This window comes from Trichomycterus rosablanca, chromosome 27 (assembly GCF_030014385.1).
Source record: "Trichomycterus rosablanca isolate fTriRos1 chromosome 27, fTriRos1.hap1, whole genome shotgun sequence".
Taxonomy (NCBI): Eukaryota; Metazoa; Chordata; class Actinopteri; order Siluriformes; family Trichomycteridae; genus Trichomycterus; species Trichomycterus rosablanca.
Window position 1 is genome coordinate 3,722,851 of NC_086014.1, and position 15,341 is coordinate 3,738,191.

General features: G+C 42.3%; 2 protein-coding genes across 2 annotated transcripts in view; one reads left to right on the forward strand and one right to left on the reverse strand.

Moving 5' to 3' along the window:
* The window catches only part of fshb (follicle stimulating hormone subunit beta), a 97,469-nt gene that overhangs the window by 4,394 nt on the left and 77,734 nt on the right, over positions 1 to 15,341 (reverse strand). Inside the window, exon 4 of the mRNA XM_062989954.1 lies at positions 12,544 to 12,602. The gene's annotated coding sequence lies outside the window, so the exon portion shown is untranslated. The remainder of the gene's footprint in view (positions 1 to 12,543; positions 12,603 to 15,341) is intronic.
* Positions 7,714 to 9,969, forward strand: kcna4 (potassium voltage-gated channel, shaker-related subfamily, member 4). The gene has a single exon (XM_062989490.1). It carries the CDS (start codon positions 7,714 to 7,716, stop codon positions 9,709 to 9,711), a length of 1,998 nt encoding a protein of 665 aa, XP_062845560.1. The 3' UTR covers positions 9,712 to 9,969.

A 15,341-nucleotide genomic window follows, 5' to 3' on the forward strand; every position in this document is an offset into this window, starting at 1 on the left:
TTCTCATTGCAATGATACTAACACAATAACACCACTTAACTCAGTTGTTGTAATGTCAGTTATTGGAATACTGGTTTTAGTGTTTTACTACACACGGTGTACCGATCACAATCAGACTAGCTGATTACAGCTAAAATCAATAGATAAAACACTAAGCCAGGGCTAGAAAACAAGCCGACTGTACATACACTGTATAAATTGCTAATCTGTTCTACTCTAAAAAGGGTAATATTTCACTTATTTATTTTCACCAGCTCACAACACCCAATTTGAAAAAGCGCAATGTGCTGCAAACCCTATTTAGCACAAGACAAGTAGCTGATAAATAAACAAACTCTCGCTGGAGCAGGGCTATAAAATGCTTTTAATATTACACCTTGATTTGTAGCTTAAATGAGCTGCTGGTGTTGACTGAGATTTCATCATTCGCTCGCGTACACAGCCGGCTAATGCAGTGGGTGCAGTGAGAAAGCAGCTTGCATTTTTTAATTTGTCCTGATCCAGAGATCATAGACACTCATTGTAGACTTTATTAGTAACACCTATCTGGAATTCCATGTATTAATTATTGAAGTTTTCTGCAGATAAAAGACTAGAGGAAGACGAACACACATTGTGTGCTAACACACCAGTTCTAATAGGGTTTGTGTTCTCAATGAAAAGGCCTGTAGGTTTAAACAGTATTTAAAAATCCCAACAACACTGCTGTACCTGATAGACTCATACCAGTCAACACATGTCATTACCATGTTAGTGTTGTTTGTCTAGCAACTTTCTTCAGTAATTAGCCTTTGAGCATCCTTTACTGATCTGGGGGGCAAGAATGGGTAGGAGGCAGAAATACCTGGAGTCAATCTGGATGGGTCACCAGTCCACTAGTACCATATTAATCTCTCCAGATATATGAAGGATGTAAAGGCCGAGCTAATATCTGTTGTATCTGTTGTAACTAGGAGCTCATGGGCCCCAGTGCAAAAAAATTTTTGGGCCCCCTCAACAAATTTCATATATATATATATATATATATATATAGTTTTATTGTATATATTCAGTATATATTTAGTTTTATTATACTGTATATATATATATATATATATATATATATATATATATATATATATATATATGTATGTATAGTTTCATTCTCTATCTCTCTCTCTCTATATATATATATATATATATATAGTTTTATTGTATATATTCAGTATATATTTAGTTTTATTATACTGTATATATATATATATATATATATATATATATGTATGTATAGTTTCATTCTCTATCTCTCTCTCTCTCTATATATATATATATATATAGTTTTATTGTATATATTCAGTATATATTTAGTTTTATTATACTGTATATATATATATATATATATATATATATGTATGTATAGTTTCATTCTCTATCTCTCTCTCTCTATATATATATATATATAGTTTTATTGTATATATTCAGTATATATTTAGTTTTATTGTATATATTCAGTATATATTTAGTTTTATTATATATATGTATGTATAGTTTCATTCTCTCTCTCTCTCTCTCTCTCTCTCTCTCTCTCTCTCTCTCTCTCTCTATATATACAGTGTATCACAAAAGTGAGTACACCCCTCACATTTCTGCAAATATTTCATTATATCTTTTCATGGGACAACACTATAGACATGAAACTTGGATATAACTTAGAGTAGTCAGTGTACAGCTTGTATAGCAGTGTAGATTTACTGTCTTCTGAAAATAACTCAACACACAGCCATTAATGTCTAAATAGCTGGCAACATAAGTGAGTACACCCCACAGTGAACATGTCCAAATTGTGCCCAAATGTGTCGTTGTCCCTCCCTGGTGTCATGTGTCAAGGTCCCAGGTGTAAATGGGGAGCAGGGCTGTTAAATTTGGTGTTTTGGGTACAATTCTCTCATACTGGCCACTGGATATTCAACATGGCACCTCATGGCAAAGAACTCTCTGAGGATGTGAGAAATAGAATTGTTGCTCTCCACAAAGATGGCCTGGGCTATAAGAAGATTGCTAACACCCTGAAACTGAGCTACAGCATGGTGGCCAAGGTCATACAGCGGTTTTCCAGGACAGGTTCCACTCGGAACAGGCTTCGCCAGGGTCGACCAAAGAAGTTGAGTCCACGTGTTCGGCGTCATATCCAGAGGTTGGCTTTAAAAAATAGACACATGAGTGCTGCCAGCATTGCTGCAGAGGTTGAAGACGTGGGAGGTCAGCCTGTCAGTGCTCAGACCATACGCCGCACACTGCATCAACTCGGTCTGCATGGTCGTCATCCCAGAAGGAAGCTGGCCGCACAAGAAAGCCCGCAAACAGTTTGCTGAAGACAAGCAGTCCAAGAACATGGATTACTGGAATGCCCTGTGGTCTGACGAGACCAAGATAAACTTGTTTGGCTCAGATGGTGTCCAGCATGTGTGGCGGCGCCCTGGTGAGAAGTACCAAGACAACTGTATCTTGCCTACAGTCAAGCATGGTGGTGGTAGCATCATGGTCTTAGGCTGCATGAGTGTTGCTGGCACTGGTGAGCTGCGGTTCATTGAGGGAAACATGAATTCCAACATGTACTGTGACATTCTGAAACAGAGCATGATCCCCTCCCTTCGAAAACTGGGCCTCATGGCAGTTTTCCAACAGGATAACGACCCCAAACACAACCTCCAAGATGACAACTGCCTTGCTGAGGAAGCTGAAGGTAAAGGTGATGGACTAAACCCAATTGAGCACCTGTGGCGCATCCTCAAGTGGAAGGTGGAGGAGTTCAAGGTGTCTAACATCCACCAGCTCCGTGATGTCATCATGGAGGAGTGGAAGAGGATTCCAGTAGCAACCTGTGCAGCTCTGGTGAATTCCATGCCCAGGAGGGTTAAGGCAGTGCTGGATAATAATGGTGGTCACACAAAATATTGACACTTTGGGCACAATTTGGACATGTTCACTGTGGGGTGTACTCACTTATGTTGCCAGCCATTTAGACATTAATGGCTGTGTGTTGAGTTATTTTCAGAAGACAGTAAATCTACACTGCTATACAAGTTGTACACTGACTACTCTAAGTTATATCCAAGTTTCATGTCTATAGTGTTGTCCCATGAAAAGATATAATTAAATATTTGCAGAAATGTGAGGGGTGTACTCACTTTTGTGATACACTGTATATATATATATATATATATATATATATATATATATATATATACAGTGTATCACAAAAGTGAGTACACCCCTCACATTTCTGCAAATATTTCATTATATCTTTTCATGGGACAACACTATAGACATGAAACTTGGATATAACTTAGAGTAGTCAGTGTACAGCTTGTATAGCAGTGTAGATTTACTGTCTTCTGAAAAGAACTCAACACACAGCCATTAATGTCTAAATAGCTGGCAACATAAGTGAGTACACCCCACAGTGAACATGGCCAAATTGTGCCCAAAGTGTCAATATTTTGTGTGACCACCATTATTATCCAGCACTGCCTTAACCCTACTGGGCATGGAATTCACCAGAGCTGCACAGGTTGCTACTGGAATCCTCTTCCACTCCTCCATGATGACATCACAGAGCTGGTGGATGTTAGACACCTTGAACTCCTCCACCTTCCACTTGAGGATGCGCCACAGGTGCTCAATTGGGTTTAGTCCATCACCTTTACCTTCAGCTTCCTCAGCAAGGCAGTTGTCATCTTGGAGGTTGTGTTTGGGGTCGTTATCCTGTTGGAAAACTGCCATGAGGCCCAGTTTTCGAAGGGAGGGGATCATGCTCTGTTTCAGAATGTCACAGTACATGTTGGAATTCATGTTTCCCTCAATGAACTGCAGCTCCCCAGTGCCAGCAACACTCATGCAGCCCAAGACCATGATGCTACCACCACCATGCTTGACTGTAGGCAAGATACAGTTGTCTTGGTACTTCTCACCAGGGCGCCACCACACATGCTGGACACCATCTGAGCCAAACAAGTTTATCTTGGTCTCATCAGACCACAGGGCATTCCAGTAATCCATGTTCTTGGACTGCTTGTCTTCAGCAAACTGTTTGCGGGCTTTCTTGTGCGTCAGCTTCCTTCTGGGATGACGACCATGCAGACCGAGTTGATGCAGTGTGCGGCGTATGGTCTGAGCACTGACAGGCTGACCTCCCACGTCTTCAACCTCTGCAGCAATGCTGGCAGCACTCATGTGTCTATTTTTTAAAGCCAACCTCTGGATATGACGCCGAACACGTGGACTCAACTTCTTTGGTCGACCCTGGCGAAGCCTGTTCCGAGTGGAACCTGTCCTGGAAAACCGCTGTATGACCTTGGCCACCATGCTGTAGCTCAGTTTCAGGGTGTTAGCAATCTTCTTATAGCCCAGGCCATCTTTGTGGAGAGCAACAATTCTATTTCTCACATCCTCAGAGAGTTCTTTGCCATGAGGTGCCATGTTGAATATCCAGTGGCCAGTATGAGAGAATTGTACCCAAAACACCAAATTTAACAGTCCTGCTCCCCATTTACACCTGGGACCTTGACACATGACACCAGGGAGGGACAACGACACATTTGGGCACAATTTGGACATGTTCACTGTGGGGTGTACTCACTTATGTTGCCAGCTATTTAGACATTAATGGCTGTGTGTTGAGTTATTTTCAGAAGACAGTAAATCTACACTGCTATACAAGCTGTACACTGACTACTCTAAGTTATATCCAAGTTTCATGTCTATAGTGTTGTCCCATGAAAAGATATAATGAAATATTTGCAGAAATGTGAGGGGTGTACTCACTTTTGTGATACACTGTATATATGTATATATATATAGTTTTATTGTATATATATAGTATATATATAATTTTATTCGCTCTCTCTCTTAATGGGGGGGCAGTGAGGTGGTTGGTTGAGTTCATGTCGTGTAGTTACGCCACTGAATCAGACCTACCGCGACCCTGGCCAGGATAAAGTGGTAGTAAAACAGACAAGGAATGAATGAATGAATTAAATAGTGCTGCAACCGGGAGAGAGAGAGGGGTAGGGTGAAGTAAGGCGCACTGGCCGCTGGGGGATGATCGCGTTCTGTAAGGCTGTCCGGCTGCTCGGTAATAACGGGAGAACGCCGTGGTCAACGGATGAGAGCGAGCGGCGACAGATGCGCGCTGCATTCACTTCACCCCCGCTAATGTACCGCAATTATTCAACTTCTCAATGATCCTAAGTCCTGCTCTGCTATCCAGCTTCGGCCGCTCCGAGTCTCTGTTCGCGTTCTGTAGGCGTGCATGCACGCTCGCACCCTGCGATGCTCGGGCTCTATGTGCGTGTGCGTGTGCTTTTAGGAGGGAAGCGGTGCTGATGTGCAGGTGATGCGCGAAGATCCTGTTGAATTAACTGAGAAACGGCGAGCCCTAAAGTGGCATCATCCTTATCTGGTGTGGCAGAGACCCGACGCGTTAGAAGGATGGCATGTTCAGCTGCGTGCGTCGTGCCGCCTCTGGATACCCAAATCAGACCGGATTTTTTGGGCAAACCTGGGATTTACATTCTCACCTAGGTCTAGCGGAGGATGCTGGAGGTGGAAGCTGAGCAGATATTCGAATATTTTTAAATGTAAGTAACATTACAGAAAGGAAGGTGGGGTCGTGTTGAAGTGTTTGTATAACACATAACGCTTTTATCATCACATATGATCTCCTGTTGCCGTGCGGGCCTGTCGTAAGTACACTCATATACTGTAATACGCACGAGTATTATTCTAATGAAAGCTTATTTCTTAGCAATGCGTGTATTATTCTTATATGTAATACTATTCATTCATGTCTGGCATTGCTTGATTATTGCATTTTCGTCTTTTATTTAGTTATGTAATGTGCACGTATTTCTCCTGGGTGAAAAGATGTGCAGTCTCTATAACATGTTTGTTTGTGTGCCCTTTGTAGCTGTCCCTTAGAATTCAGTGATTCATTCCTATCAAGTGAAGGGACAGAGGACAGCACCACTACCACTACCTCCTTTACACACACCACCACCACCACCAACACCTCCAATCACACCCTTCTCTTCCAACCCAAACATGGATACCACGCATCTCTAAGACTCAACCTGCATGCAAGGACCTCTGGAGACTTAAAAACACAATCCAAGATCGATGAATGAAGGATTATTTGTGCGTTTGGACTGAGTGGATATGCACGAACACTAACCCAAATCAACCAGTGGTTACAGACATCTTATACATCATTTCTAAAACAAGATGCAAACCTTATAGAAGGATCTGGATAGATTCACACGGATCAGACTCGTGGAGAGGGAATGGAGAACTGCGTAATTTGCGCATATCGCGAGTTCTAGCTTAGTGCGCATAAACATCTGGAAATCCACAACAGACCTGGTCCGTGAAAGGTGCACTGCATGATTTAAAGAGCAGAGCGTTTTATCGTTATATTAAAGAACACCTAAAACATTCATGCATATACCGAGTTTGGAGGCTTGCACTTTACCAGTGACACTTGACGCAGCTTGCATCAGGTCACATCTAAAAATAAACACGGACCATGAAAGGTTACGTTTAATGGCGTGACGAAAATCACAATGCAAAGGAAGCAATTTAATCCTGGAAAAGTCAACATATAGTGCGTGTTTGCTGCAGTGCGCTCGGATCTTATAATTTACGCCGCGTCTGAGCGCACAGACAGTTTATGTTGATGATTAAAACGTACCGTGGAAGCAGATCGTTGTAGTTTTAAGCACGTAGCTTGATGATGTCACTAAATATGCACTGAAATCCTACATATAAAAAAAGTCCTTGAAAACTGGGACTCACCTTTCCAAACAGTGAGTTTTGGGTAATTGCGCACACTTGCATCAGGTGGAAAAGTTGAAAACAAACGTATAGACTATTAAATTAGTGTAACACTGTAAAGCAAAACATCTAACAGAGTGCGATTCTGTTTAAGAAACACAAACAAAACCATATAACTGATCACACAGAACAGAAATCCAAAATAAAATGCGGTAAGATGCGGTTGCAAGTGAATACAACTTTTAGAAGTTCATAAAGACGCCACCAACAAATATATATAATAAATACATTGGGTGTCACTGGATCTGTATCCTTTATCTACTTTAATCTGTGAAAAGCAACAGGTAGCTGGGACAAATGGAGCGTAAATAAAAAGAACATTTGCGCATTTTGCACAGTTTTAGCTCAAAACATGAAACCAGGTTGTTAAGGTTAGGCAAAACCAGATGTGACAAGGCAAAAAACTATAAATTCACCTAATAAAAAAGCTCACTGCGCATAATCAAATAATGTTTCTTATTAAATCTATAAGCTTAAAACAAAACCATGTGGTAAAATGTATATAATATAACGCAGCCTAATAACATACCTATGCATATTTGCGTCAATGCGCGTAAACTACCGACTCTCTCACCAGGTGATGGAGAACAGGTGAATGCTTTGCATGATTCGCGCAAATCGAATAATTTGCATCAGCTGGAAAACTGAAGTCTTGCAGTACTATAAGACATAATGCATAAAATGCAATTCAATTGAAATAACCCGTCTGTGGTGTGAGACGCTCTGAAGCGCGCTTGGATCTACTTACTGGTTACCAACTTACTCCAACTTGCCATTTCTAGACAATATTAGACAAAACGTCTTGAAAAGCAGTTGTGCTTTGAATCCAAACTAAAACGCACCATGGAGTTTGCTATGGTAGGGGCAGACAGTGGTGGGTGCAACCCGCATATGCCGTATGGATATGCCCAGGCGCGCGCCAGGGAGAGAGAGCGCGAGCGGGAACGGCAGTCCCGTGCTGCGTCTGCGGCCGCGGCGGCGTCCGACCCCGGAGCGGCCGGTGAAGGAGGCGGCGGGGCAGGCGGAGCTGGTGCGTACGGTCAGCTGTATCCGACTCGCACCGCCCCCTCGACCAACGCCAGTCATGGAAGCGGCGGTACCGGATCGCGCCCCTCCTCCTCCTCGTCCACCTCCGCCTCCTCCGTTCAGCACGAATCCCAGGCGCAACTAGTGCGGGAGCGCAAAAAGCAGAGAGGAGTCGCGTCCTGGAGGCGGAACCGGGCGGCTCTCGGTGGAGACCTGCGCCACTCCGAGTTGGCGTTACTCGGCTCCGAGGAGGACGTTATGATCGACGAGGAGGACGAAGCCGACGGAGACGAGGAGGACCGGAGGTCCAGTAAAAGGTCCAGTCTGATCTACACCATGGACTACGAGGAGGAAACCGCGTCTCTCACAGACCGGCGTCCGCAATCGGGATACGATAACGTCTACAATGAGTACGGCTGCTGTGAGAGAGTGGTGATCAACGTGTCTGGGCTGAAGTTTGAAACTCAGCTCAAAACTCTCGCCCAGTTTCCAGACACTCTTCTGGGGGATCCTGCTAAACGCATCAGGTACTTCGATCCACTCCGGAATGAATATTTTTTTGACCGCAATCGCCCAAGCTTTGATGCCATCCTATATTTCTACCAATCAGGAGGACGTTTAAAAAGACCAGTCAATGTCCCTTTTGACATATTTTCCGAGGAGGTAAAATTCTATGAACTTGGTGAGGAAGCCATGCAAAAGTTTAGAGAAGATGAAGGCTTTGTCAAGGAGGAGGAGAAACCTCTTCCAGAAGATGAGTTCAAGCGCCAGATCTGGCTCCTCTTCGAGTACCCGGAGAGTTCAAGCCCAGCTAGGGGCATTGCGGTAGTGTCTGTTTTAGTCATAGTCATCTCAATAGTCATATTCTGTCTCGAGACTTTGCCAGAATTCAGGGATGACAAAGAGTTCCTGAGCCCAGGTAAAAACGCCACACATCCTGACAGACGATTTACACCTTTCAACGACCCGTTCTTCATCGTAGAGACAGTCTGCATCATTTGGTTCTCATTTGAAATCATAGTGCGCTTCTTTGCCTGCCCGAGCAAACCCGCTTTCTTTAAAAACATCATGAACTCCATAGATATCGTCTCTATTTTGCCTTATTTCATAACTCTGGGTACGGACCTGGCGCAGCAGCAGGGGAACGGTCAGCAGGCCATGAGCTTCGCCATCCTGAGAATAATACGACTCGTCAGGGTGTTCCGGATCTTCAAGCTGTCCCGCCACTCGAAAGGACTCCAGATATTGGGGCACACCTTGCGAGCGAGCATGCGTGAACTGGCGTTGCTTATTTTCTTCCTCGTCATTGGTGTGGTCCTGTTCTCCAGTGCGGTGTACTTTGCTGAAGCTGACGAGCCAACCTCACAGTTCACGAGCATCCCAGATGCTTTCTGGTGGGCAGTCGTGACCATGACGACTGTGGGCTATGGAGATATGAAGCCCATAACGGTGGGTGGAAAAATTGTGGGATCGCTGTGCGCCATAGCTGGTGTCCTTACCATTGCACTACCGGTCCCTGTCATTGTGTCCAACTTTAATTATTTCTACCACCGTGAGACTGATAACGAGGATCAGACACCTGCCGTCGAGTACCCGCCGCCAGGATGCCCGTATTTTCCCGATTTTTTGAGAAAGTTTAAAGGGTCTGCATCTGGGTCAACGCTAGGAGACAAAGCTGCTGAGTACATGGAGATGGAAGAAGGTGTGACAGAGTCACTTTGCGGTTTGGACAAACAGAGCCCGAGTAGAGGAAACGGCACAGACATTGGCAGGAGGAATAGTACACATTCAAGAAGCTTACAGACAGATGTATGATTATAAATACAAAGACGTTTCGTGAATACGATTGCACAATTCACTTAGCACACCAATGCACAAGTTTCGCATCAGATAGCCACACAATGCATATTACCAGACATGCACAAATACACACAGGCACACGTTTTATTTCTTATGGACCTAGGCTGAAACTCAATGCAACGTGGCTACCAACTGAATAGTAACAGGCTACATAAAATCAAGAGCTTTACGTTACAAGCTGTAGGGAGGTGTGAGTTCAGGCCCACCTGTAGGTTAGACCGAACTTAATTCTCAAAACAAAAAGTATTTTGCACTTTATGAGTTATTGTGGGACGATGTAAGTAGAAGAAGTGTGCCGCTAACGTAAGGTTGTTATGCAATAACTTTTACATTTGCACTATCATTAAATATGTTCTCCCAGTCTCCCAGTTTAAACCAATCATGCATTTAGAGAGAACGAGGAGGAACCACAGAGAGAGAGAGATTTAATAACTATTAAGTTATCGAGAAAAATGTTTATTTTTTTTTTTTAGCAAACCACTTTAACAGAGAAATGATGCCACCAGTAGAATGGTGCCAGTATGAGCTGCCCTGAGTTAAAATCCTTAAAATCCTTTATGAGCACTAAACAAATCAGTCATCGTGGCATTTTTATGCCACAACACAACTCTCCTTTGAAGGCACTGAGATTAGCACCTCAGGTGGTTGCATTAACAAGGTTTATAACTGTAGATGTCATTCCCTCAATATAGCTAGGCCAAAATACCAGTCGGCATTACATCATAAAGTCAACATCACACTCAATAGTGTCTTTGATGCCATGGCTAAAAAGGACAGTCCTGCCAAGCCCTGTCAATCCTGTCAGTCGGGTCCGAATGCTGCCACGGGAATATATATTTAGACGGGAACGCGTCGTGCAACTGTTTACGTTCTGGCCCTTTAACCAAATGACAATGCATCCCTTTACCTGGACACCAGTTAAAACCCTGCATTAAAGCAGCTCTTGTGGAAACTTTAAACGCTCAACACTTTTGCCCTGGAGAACTTTATGCATGAACATGCAACACGAGGGGATCCTGGTCTTCCTGGAGTACACAAGGACTGCATCTGACCAACAGATCATTGCAGGAATTACCAGCTCAGCTCGATATGCAAGGTACGCCGTCTATAACATTCGGTTTTAAAGTAAGACCTGCTTTCTTTTGCAGATATCTGGGCATGTCCAAGCACATGTCTGTTGTTTTCTGGTTGCTGGGTGATGCTATGGAAACTGGTGATGTTCGCTGACTGGGTTCATGAGAAGCATTTTGTGTTGCTGTTATATTTATTACGTTCAGCATTTAGATGGTACCTGGGTACATTAAGGTAACCCAGCAGGTTATGCTGACCAAAATGAACATGTTTAATTCTTGGTTGCTGTTTGTGTCCATGTGGGTTTCCTTCAGGTACTCGTTTTTCCACACACCTTCAAAATGCATGCCAGTAGGTGGATAGGTTACTCTAAAATCGCTCCTAATGAGAGTTGGTGAATGGGACCCACCATAATCCATTTATTCAGTGAAAGGAGAAAATGTATTTGCAAATACATACACCGATCAGGCATAACATTATCACCACCTCCTTGCTTCTACACTCACTGTCCATTTTATCAGCTCCACTTACCATATAGAAGCACTTAGTAGTTCTACAATTACTGACTGTAGTCCATCTATTTCTCTGCATGCTTTTTTAGCCTGCTTTCACCCTGTTCTTCAATGGTCAGGACCCCCACAGCACCACCACAGAGCAGGTATTATTTAGGTGGTGGATCATTCTCAGCACTGCAGTGATACTGACATGGTGGTGGTGTGTTAGTGTGTGTTGGCTGAATATTTTTGGTTGGTGGACTATTCTCAGTCCAGCAGTTGCAGTGAGGTGTTTAAAAACTCCAGCAGCGCTGCTGTGTCTGATCCACTCATACCAGCACAACACACACTAACACACCACCACCATGTCAGTGTCACTGCAGCGCTGTGAATGATCCACCACCCAAACAATACCTGCTCTGTGGGGGTCCTGTGGGGGTCCTGACCATTAAAGAACAGCATGAAAGGGGGCTAACAAAGCATGCAGAAAAACAGACGGACTATAGTCAGTAATTGTAGAACTACAAAGTGCTTCTATATGGTAAGTGGAGCTGATAAAATGGACAGTGAGTGTAGAAACAAGGAGGTGGTTTTAATGTTATGGCTGATTGGTGTATATAATAAAAGTAAAGGCTAAATGTATCTAGAAATGATTTAATCATAATGGACAGGGCTGACTCTGGACCACTGGAGGCCCACGGCAGAATTTTATTAAACCTCACTGAAAGCCAACCTACAAAAATTCCACTGTCCATATATCAGATAAAAAAACCAACAAAACAAACAAACAAACAAGGATAAATGCAATGTAGTGACCAAACACACGTACAATATGTGAACTTAATGGATTAAATATTATAAAATGTGGCGTTTATTTCTCTCACAGCCTGTTTTTTCAGTTTATCTCCTCATTTGCAATTGATTTATAGTTTAAAATAAGGAATACAAAAGGATATTTATTTTAAGCAGTGGAAATAGAGCAGATATGCAGGCACTGTGCAATCCAGAGGCTCTAAGCACTAAAATATTCCACAGCGTTGGTACTTGGTTACCATAGTAACACCAGACTAACCCATCCCCGCTCATTATCTGACTCTCCTTTTTACCCACCGCTCTCTGTCTGTTATTTTATTTCATTTTCTTTAGCAGACAGAGTGATTCCATGTTAATTTTGCAATTAAACCTGCACTTTGTTGATGCCAGTGAAAGATGTGCTGCTTACCACGTGTGTTTTCTCTGCACAGCCTCTAGATCAGAGCTCCACAGGGACCAGGCAGACGTCTGTAAAAAAAACATCAGTACGAGTGTTGTTTAATGAGCAATGTTATTTCTAAGCAAAAACAAGTTTTCCCTTGTTCATTTTCAGGTCATTAACGATTCATGAGATAATTGTTAGCCATTTTCTGACATGCCCAATCTTTAATTCTGTACTTAAAGCAAAACATCACAAATTAAATGAATACTCGGGGTATCTAGCTGTAGCGTATGCTGGATTACCCTGGACAACAATTTCTAGTGTTGGATAACTCAATACACCAAAATTTAGAAGCAGTCCATGCGTATCTTTCACAAACATAACATATTACACAAATAGAACTCCCCCATTTACCCCCACTGATCACTCAGTCAGCTATTTTAAGATATTCAATAATAGGCTAAATTAGCTAATTTGAAAACAGCCAGGCTTAATCTAGACAGCTCTGAAGGATATAAATGTCACTTATTATAAATATTATTATTATAGTCATCTTAAAGTTTCCACAGGAACACTATGCCACATTCTATGAAAATTTAAGAAAACATTGAACGAAATAAACCTGGAAAGGGTTACAAAGATATTTCTAAGACTACTATGTTTTATAACACAAAGGTCTAATGTGTGATTTACTACGGTACCACACAGAAAAGTAGGCTATGAACTGTCAATGTATTGAGTTATTGTTCATCTGTAAAGTAGGGAATCTGTTTCTTTTGGGACAGACTCCCAATTCTGCTGTTCTATAAACTGAAGCCTTAATTGTCAATACATAATTTAATCAACAATGCTTTTACACTATACTTTTAATACTAAGTTTTGGATCAGTTGATCATTTAATTAATATCTCATTAAGTACAAAAGGCTGTCCATATGTAGGAATGTAACAGATTTCATCAGCTCCACTTACCATATAGAAGCACTTTGTAGTTCTACAATTACTGACTGTAGTCCATCTGTTTCTCTACATACCTTGTCAGCCCCCTTTCATACTGTTCTTCAATGGTCGGGACTCTCTCAGGACCACCACAGAGCAGGTATTATTTAGGTGGTGGATCATTCTCAGCACTGCAGTGACACTGACATGGTGGTGGTGTGTTAGTGTGTGTTGTGCTGGTATGAGTGGATAAGACCACTCCTATGCTGATGGAGTTTTTAAACACCTCACTGTCACTGCTGGACTGAGAATTGTCCACCAACCAAAACTATCCAGCAAAAAGCTCCCCGTGGTGGCATCCTGTGACCACTGATGAAGGTCTAGAAGATGACCGACTCACACAGCAGCGATAGATGAGTGAATTGTCTCTGACTTTTCGTCTACAAGGTGGACCAAATAAGTAGGAGTGTGTAATAGAGTGGACAGTGAGTGAAAGCAAGCTAAAAGGTATGTAGAGAAACAGATGGACTACAGTCAGTAATTGTAGAACTACAAAGTGCTTCTATATGGTAAGTGGAGCTGATAAAATGGACAGTGAGTGTAGAAACAAGGAGGTGGTTTTAATGTTATGGCTGATCGTGTATATTATGTACTAAGATGTATTGTTAGTGCTTGACTATTCTTTTAATCACACAGACTTTAAACTGGAGAAGCAGTATCAGCTTACAAAGGTGATCTATTTACACCTGGGCTCAATCCAGCGATGAAGGGAATTATAAAATGTAATCAGACCACAGATGTAACATCCTACTCCTGTTAATGAAGACACTGTTCCATGTAAACTGATAGCATTTCTCTTAACCTCTGCTTAACCACAAAATAAGTGAACAATAAAAACACATGACCACAAATCTATTCCATGCACACGGAATTACAACATACAGTAAAACAGTCAGTCATTTTCTAACTTAATTTGCTTTAAGTTCATCTTTTACACACACACACACACCGTCCACTTTATTAGGAACACCTTTACACCTGCTGGTGACGCTGACCGAGTCGTGGTTGTTGGGCTCTGATGAGCCCTGATGATATTTGCTCAACAGTCCATGGTCACAGTTGTCTGATTCTCAATCAATAGAAGATAGTTCTGAACAGCAGGCAAGCCACTCAAGCACACGTACTCTGTGTCTACAAAGTCACACTGTTGTAGTGTCTGCAGAATGAGTTCTGGCATTGTCATGCTAAAGTAACCCGGGACTAACCAGGAAAAGGCGTTGCCTTGATGGGAGCATATGTATCTCCAAAATCCCAATATACACCACTGCGTCAGTGGTACCCTCACACATACGCAAGCCTCCCCCCCACGCTTTGGGCACTGATGCACATGACAGATGTTGGCTTTGGCACCAATAACAGTCTGGATTGTCCTTTTCGTCCTTGTCACAGATAACTTGACATCCGTTTTTCTTGAAAAAATATGAAACTCATTTGATGACAGCACATGTTTTTGTTATGTTCTGGTTCTAATAAACTCACACAGAATGGAAAGGAAGGGATCTCATTAAGAGAGGCCAGAGGAGAACATCCAGACTTGTTTGAGCTGACAGGAAGGATACAGTATCTCAAATAACCACTATTTACAACCGTGGTAAACAGAACAGCATCTTAAAATGCACAGCAAGTTAAACTCATGGGCTACAACAGCAGAAAAACACAATACTATTAGTTAAGAACAGGAATCTGAAGCTGTAGTGGACAGAATAATCACACAATGTTGTCAAAAATGATTTGTTGGCACAAACCATCAAACCATAGCATCCACAATTCACCTCACTGTGACAGCTATGTCCAGTATAATAATGTGCCATAACAGAGAACACAAGTT